The sequence below is a fragment of the Gambusia affinis genome, linkage group LG12 (assembly GCF_019740435.1).
Source record: "Gambusia affinis linkage group LG12, SWU_Gaff_1.0, whole genome shotgun sequence".
NCBI lineage: Eukaryota > Metazoa > Chordata > Actinopteri > Cyprinodontiformes > Poeciliidae > Gambusia > Gambusia affinis.
The window spans coordinates 18,052,385-18,059,724 of NC_057879.1; the positions used below are offsets into that span (position 1 = coordinate 18,052,385).

General features: G+C 38.6%; 2 protein-coding genes across 2 annotated transcripts; both read right to left on the reverse strand.

Moving 5' to 3' along the window:
• Window positions 1-1,774: 1,774 nt before the first annotated feature.
• fuz (fuzzy planar cell polarity protein) lies at window positions 1,775-3,445 on the reverse strand. The gene has a single exon (XM_044134005.1). It carries the CDS (start codon window positions 3,413-3,415, stop codon window positions 2,120-2,122), a length of 1,296 nt encoding a protein of 431 aa, XP_043989940.1. The 5' UTR covers window positions 3,416-3,445; the 3' UTR covers window positions 1,775-2,119.
• A 931-nt stretch (window positions 3,446-4,376) lies between these two features.
• On the reverse strand, window positions 4,377-7,330 carry LOC122841059 (guanine nucleotide-binding protein G(I)/G(S)/G(O) subunit gamma-5-like). The gene is made up of 3 exons (XM_044134009.1): window positions 7,135-7,330; window positions 4,806-4,948; window positions 4,377-4,656 (listed from the first exon to the last, which is right to left on the reverse strand). Exons 1-2 carry the CDS (start codon window positions 7,213-7,215, stop codon window positions 4,823-4,825), a joined length of 207 nt encoding a protein of 68 aa, XP_043989944.1. The 5' UTR covers window positions 7,216-7,330; the 3' UTR covers window positions 4,377-4,656; window positions 4,806-4,822.
• Between the last annotated feature and the right edge of the window lie 10 nt (window positions 7,331-7,340).

Here is a 7,340-nt window from a genome sequence, read left to right on the forward strand (position 1 = left end):
GATTTAGTAATTTTACCACCTATAAGACATGTAATAACTGATTTAAGCATGCACATATTAAGGAATGTGTTATTGATCTACAAATCTTGATGCTAATGAAACTTTCACTAGAAAAAAAGTGGGATTTTCGACAGCTATTAACACCTAGTGCTGCCGTGCGCTTATAGGGCTATTGGAAAGAGGTTTTTGTCAGAATAGGAAATTGTAGAGAGCTGCGAAGAATTGTCAAAAACTGTGTGTCCGTGTTGCCCTATCACCCTCCTCCCCTTGGGCCTAGGTGAGGCTTTCATATTTAAAAGAAGTTGCTGGGAGCCAGGGCTGCATAGTGGCGCAGTTGGTAGAGCTGTTGCCTTGCAGCAAGAAGGTCCTGGGTTTGATTCCTGGTCTGGAGTCTTTCTGTATAGAGTTTGCATGTTCTCCCTGTGCATGCGTGGGTTCTCTGGCTTCCTCCCACAGTCCTAAAACATGTCTGTCAGGTTAACTGGTTTCTCTAAATTCTCCCTAGGTGTGAGTATGTGTGTGAATGGTTGTGTGTCCTGTATGTCTCTGTGTTGCCCTGCGACAGACTGACGACCTGTCCAGGGTAAACCCCGCCTCTCGCCCGGAACGTAGCTGGAGAAAGGCACCAGCACCTCCTGACCCCATTAGGGACAAGGGTGAACAGAAAATGGATGGATGGATGCTGGGAGCCATGCAAATGCAAACCAACTATTGAGCACTGGCCTTTCTGACTGTCATTCCTGTTGTAGCTCACCCATTTTCCCTTCTGTGCACCACCTAGGAGTTTACCAGTTCCAGGACCCGACCAAAACACCTCAGTGTTATTACCATTCGAAATAATGCGATTTGTTTAAGCATAAAACAGGCATTAATGCCGAAAATGTCCTAATTTTACAAGTCATACAAATGGAACAAATACAGAGTGACATTCACCAGGGCTTGGCCACACTTAGCTCACCTTAGGGATATAACCAAGTGTGCATTGCTAAGTACAATTTTCAGGGTAAATCTGATGATGCATTGTCAACATTGCATGTCTGTCCAGTTCCTCCAAGACTGTGTGGTGGAATGCAGACAGAGCTACCACTGAGCACATTTCCAAGAGAACTGTTTCTGCCGACGTAAAAACACTGAGCTTTGCATAAAGCACATCAGTTGTGTCATCATGTGACAAAGTTCCAATCATTTGCACATGTAAAATATTGCTCATTATAGTACCATAGGCACATCTTCATGGCATACTAATCTTTGCCTCTTATTTGAACCGTCACATGCTTTACATTTGGACTACCATGAAAAACACATTTGGGAGAGAACAAACTTTCATTAAAACTTGAAAGTCTTAAAAATGTTTTGAATTAGTATGCAAGTCGTAACACCATTTGCCAAATCTCACTTTTTTGTGAGCCTATTTAAGTAATGTTATTCAGGGATTCAAGTCAGCCTGTTTGTTTGGTTGGTTGTTTCTAAGTGTCAAATGTATTATTGATCTAACAGTATTAAAGCTGTTTCTGGATGTTATTAAAGGCCACATTTAAAGTTAATATATAAATAAGATGAATAATTAAACTATCAACTGTGTTATTACATTTATTTATTGTATCTGATTGTAATTATTGTATTGTATTATTTTAAAAGATTGAAATGAACCCGGCTTTGCGACTTTATAATGCTTTTTGTTTCATTATTTACCCACTGCTTCCTGTAAATGTAGGATATGGTAGTTTTTATGTTATGAATATCACACGCATTTCATACAAACAAAAAGAAGAACAAACAAGCTTAATGGTAATATTTATGAGTAAGTAATTCAACAAGCTTAAACAAGAAACAGCAGGCATCTATTGATCAAAGTGCCACATGATTCTTCGTTATTAATCTCTAAACCAATTTAGTCAGATTTCAACATTAACAGAAGCAACTTAACAGCCAGTGTAGTTCAGACACATCTCTAACAGTGACTTGATTGTAAATAATATTAATCAAAATACCCTGGTGCATCTTTACAGTATAAACAACCTACTTCAGTTCTCTTTGTGATACCAAATCACTTTTTGGTTTCCATCAAACTAAACATTAGGTCCGTCACTGTGGGTGTAACTAAAACAAATCAGTCCAATTAAAACGCTGTTGCAGAAATTATATCGCTGAGAGTTTGTGTAGCCACTGTACGCAGAGCAAAGGTGGGCACAGAAGGCAACATTAGCAGAAAAAACTGGTGCTGCTGTGTCTGAAGTCCATAACATTTACAATCTTCTGTTACTAGATAGCATTGTTGAGGCTGGTGGGAGAATCCATGAAGAAAGTCTTCTGTGTGGCTGCTTTGAGTGCTTTCCTCTGGTGAGCCGCATAACGTCTCATCCTGGGTGAAGTAGCGTGATATGCTGAAGATATAAAATAGTTCCAGCAGTTCCCAGCAGCGGGATTTGGATAGTGAGGAGTCACTCAGTGGATGATGAGATGAAATCTGCACACAGGAGACCGAACGACGGGTCTCGCGGTTAATGAGAAGAAGTGCAAGCACATCAGGCCGCAGAGGTACAGAGCCCGGTAAGCAGCGCTTTCCAACAGCCAGGCAGCTTCTCAGGGTCTCTATGAGGGGTGACCATAATCGACCCACCAGCTCGGTTTCAGCTTTTTGCAGGGATGGGGTGGGACCACACAGCACACATACATCTGCTCCCGGGAGCAGCTGGAAGCGGAGCAGGCGATGGGCAACTGTGGGGCTTCCCTGAGGGAGGAAAACTGGGTAATCGCAAGAAGCTGATCCAGATGCAGATAAGGTGCGCACCAAGGCACACAGTAAGACAACTTCCTGAGGTGCCAAGCGCCACCACTTCTCAGTAGCTACCACAATCCTCCCATGGACGAAGAGGCACCCAAACTCGCTGTCTGCAGCCTGAGCAAAGCAATCCAAAGCTTCTTGGAGAGGAGTTGGGTTCGGAGGAACCAGTGAATCAGCACAGTGTGTGAGGTATCCCAGAACTCCTTGGTGCTTCTCTTCCAGCAGCTGATCGATAAGGCAGAAGCAGGACCGCAGGTCCCTCTTGAGTCTTTCAATGTTCCTGAGATTAACCAGCTCATCCTGTCCCAGCACCAGCACCATGCAGCTCCAAACATTCTCCAAGAGGCGTTGTAAGCGGCACATCTCCGCCCCGCTGCATGCTCCACTTGATCCACCTCCACTCACAGCGATGAGCATCACACTGTCATGGAAAACCTTCCACACCACCTTTCCCCCACCCTCAGTCTCGCAGGAGGACAAAAGCGCTCCCTGTCCTCCTCCGAACATGTGCACCCCGTTCAGAGAGCCGATGACTGAGAAGGGCAGCTGTTTAGAGGCCCCCCTTGTGAAAAGAGGAACCCCGCTGCTGGCTGTGAGGCAGAGCAGTTGTGTAGAACCATCCTGTAGCATCACCACAATCAACCCACTAAACAAACTCGTATTTCATCTTCAACAAAGTGTTAGTTTATGTGTGTTCCTCATTACACATCCAGCCTTATTTAACTTTTACATTTTCTCCCACCAAGCACATTTTCATTTAAATTGCTCAGTATTCATGTCGCATTAAAGGTGGAAAGTTTCATTAAGAGTTTGGAAATTATTAATTGCTTCAACATGAAAAAATCACTTATTTCTAAAAGAGGAGCAAGTAGTTTTGAAAGCCAGCACAAGTCTTTTGACTGCGTTAAAAATTTTATATTTTCTCTGGTGTAAGAAATATAAAAAAAATATGTTATCCATAAAAAAAGTGCATAGTGTGGAACTAGACTTTTTCTTTTTTTAATCTATTTTATTTAGAAATTCATAAATTCTGGCAAATCAATTCGCAGTAGGAAGTCAACACTGATCACTTTATGATTAAAGTAATAAAAAAAAAAAGATAAAATATAACTTTTTTTTTTACTATTGCTTACATGTAAAATGTAATTTAATATATGTTGTACTTTAATCCCAACTTACTAATTGTAGATGCCTGCTAGAGGGTTGAAATCTCACCAAATAAATAGTTTTGGAAATTCATGTGAAGATTATATGATCCTGTGATAAATAAATCCCTACTGTTGTCTTACGCTTAAACTACCATAAACATTATTTTTAATATTAACAAAGTAGTTTTTTTGTGTTGTTAATTTGAAATCCCATCATTTGTAATTAATATAGCATGTAGCCTTATTTTATCTTTACATGCTGGATAAATTAGATATAAAATTTATACTATTTATGCATTTTCTCTCTTCTCAAATCTCTGCTTCTAATAACCAAATAAAAAAGTCAAGAATCTTTGCAATAAATCACAGCTGTAATCTTTTGTTGGCTCCTTCACTCTGTTAATGTTTTCATAGAAAACCGCTTACATTTAAAAATACAAAGAAAAAAAAACTTTGTAGGTATGATTTTTTTATTTTTAAATACAAAAAGATCAAAGCAACAAAAAAAAAAGACCACAACAAATTGATACAAAAAGGCACAATGAATTACTTAAAAAACACAGTGTGCCATGAAAAAAAAGAACTCTTCCTTTACTCTAATGTTCCTAATAATTAATTTTCCTGATACGACGTCAATGTGTTCTACACTTCCCGTGGCAGTATAATGGCTTGGCATGAGGAGCAGTGCTGAGGTCAACTTCCCTGTAACGTTTAAATGAAGGCCTGCAGGACAAAGAAACAACCACAGGCAGAGTAAATTGACTTTGTTTTAAAAAAGAACATTTACAAAAACATTGGAAAGAGTATTAAAGCTACTTTACAGATATATTAATCATACATGTGATAGTGCTGCATGTGTATGGCCTACTAACCAATGAAGAGGGTAATTTCACAAAAAGGAGCAGACTTTCTGCGGCCTGAAGGGGTTGGTGCTGGAGGACACTCCAGTGAGCAGAGGGTCCTGCAAGGCATTCTGCAAGCAAAACTGCTGCAGGTCCACAGCTGCCTGGGAAACCTGACAACCAAAGAATCAGGACTTTAATGGAAAAAATACATATACTGCCATTAAATTGAAAAATTTCCATTCAATTAAAAAATGCTTAATTGATCCCAAAGGGAAATAACAATAAAAAAAACCCCAAGTATATTTAAAAGTAAGAATAATAAATTTGAGTCATATAGCAGGGTACCAATGAGTTAAACTGTACAAATACTTAAAGCTCTTTTAATCTCTTGGGTGGAGATGTACTAGAATGAATACTGCATCACTAAAAATAGCAGGGTGTCATTTAAGCTTGTAGTTGAAAACATGTTGCATCAGTTTGAATACAAGCCAACTGCAATTATAGGATCGCTACAAAAACAGATAATCTCTCACTACATGGGCCTGGTGCTTTAGGAATGTAGAAATGCAGTATTCGCTATTTTCAGGAAGACATTAAAAGTATTGATGATATATTTCCCCATTAGTGTCTGAAGAAATCCCATTGTTGTGGTCCCTTTGGATTTAATAAGTTCTCATCAAACAAATATGGCTTTTTATTAGGAGCAGAAAAATCAATCTAATGCAACGATTTCAACATTTTATCAAAGACTACATATTTAATGTTTCTGTTATCTAAATGAAAGGGAGAGCCAGTTTATTAAGCTCTAACAAAATGTTACACTTATACAATTTATTACCAAAAAATGTTTTTTAACTCTTGCTCTGTGTTCTTACTCTTTAACATTACAATTTTAAAGCTTCAGTAAAATGTGTTTTTTCCATATTTATTAAAACTAGCAACATGTCCTCACAGTGGGAGACAAATCTGTGAAGGAAAAAAAAATGAGTTCCTGTCTCCTTCCTGTGGTTCTAATGCTATCTGCAAAAATGGACCACTCCTCATCAGAAACAACCAATCAAAACCAGCAAATGTGTCTTAGTGTCAAGTGACACCTTTACTAAATATGGAAAAAAATACATATATATAATAAAAGTTATCTACTGCAGTTTTAAGAGGAGAGGCATGCTAATTATTTCTATCAGGTATCGAGAGCACAGAGCACACTATGTGACAGAGGCGTGGTGCTAACAGATGGAAATATCTTGAGTAACTAATGACAGAATGTAACCAGTGTCTCGTTTAAAGTGCCTCAATAGATTGTTCAGCAAAGAATGAACTTTGCTGAACAATCCTCAGCAATCTTGCAATTGTGTTGCATGTGCACCTATTTTTTCTACCACATGTTTTCCTTTAACCCAACTTTCTTTTAATATGCTTCTATAAGGCATTTAAACGGCTAGCTTGTTCAGCAATCTTTTATTTTTCTTTTTGGAGTGACTATCTACAGAACAACAATATATGGAAAATTGAGAGTCACAGCTTATACCCAGTTACTATTTTTCTAAGACATTTTAAACTTTCTCTATTATTTTTATTCTCATGGTTCTTTTGCCACAAAGTACCATGAAATAAGTTATGCGTTGTAAAACTGGCAATGTTTAGTTAAGCTGCTCTAAGAGCAGCGATGCCCCTTTGGGTTAGGCTTTGGGAACATTCCGAGTTGTTGCTGCGCACACCCATGAAATAAATACTGTACAAGTGCAAATACTTGTTGCATATTTAATACCCTACAACATTCTTAAATTAACCTACACATTTGCCACAAACTGTAAATCAATATTTAAATTATTTCTTGGGGCATTTTCAGACCCCCTACTTAAAAAGAAAAACTATATCTTAACCAGAGTCTAAATTATTTACCCAGCGATATCGGGGGACATGTACCGCTACTATATTGTTAGCTTCTGCAAATATCATATAGTACATTAATAGAAATAAGTAACGCATGTTGTCAATATTCAACTTTTATGACCAGCTCGGAGATCCTTGTGTTTAGTGTTAGTAAGGTGATAGATTTATGGTGAAAACTTGTTTTTTTTACAATTATACGCGCTGTATTCGTCCTCCCTTTTAAGGTATTAGGAACTCCTGATACTACAAACAGCTATCCTCAACATTCTCTGCTCTTTACATGTTCAAAGTAAAGAAACGTTTCTTACATTTCAACTCAAAGCAAAATTACCTTCTTATGCCTGTTGATCATGGCCTATATGCGGTCGATAGCTTCAAGCTCTAGCTAGTGTTAGCGGATCAGTGTAACAGGCGACACGTCTCAGATATTCGCCACAAAAAACAGCCACAAACTCCTGCTCACCTTCACTCTGTTTATGCTCGCCTCGAAGCGAAGCTGCTGTACCGCCTTTTTCATAGTGGTCAAGTTAGAAGAGGTGGACATTCTTTGTGTGTTTGTACGTTTTTATCTCCAAAGCAGAACGATAGTAGCGATTCTTGCGGCAACGATGCTCTGACAAAAGCAAAAGATGGGAACATCCGGATTCCGGTTGTTTCAAGACGACAGAG

Excerpts from the sequence above, each read along its gene's own strand:
- LOC122841059 (XM_044134009.1), bottom strand. The coding sequence starts at position 7,215 with ATGTCCACCTCTTCTAACTTGACCACTATGAAAAAGGCGGTACAGCAG. Across the intron at positions 4,949-7,134 it reads CGAGCATAAACAGAGTGAAG|GTTTCCCAGGCAGCTGTGGA; the intron begins GTGAGCAGGAGT and ends TTTGGTTGTCAG.
- fuz (XM_044134005.1), bottom strand. The coding sequence starts at position 3,415 with ATGCTACAGGATGGTTCTACACAACTGCTCTGCCTCACAGCCAGCAGC.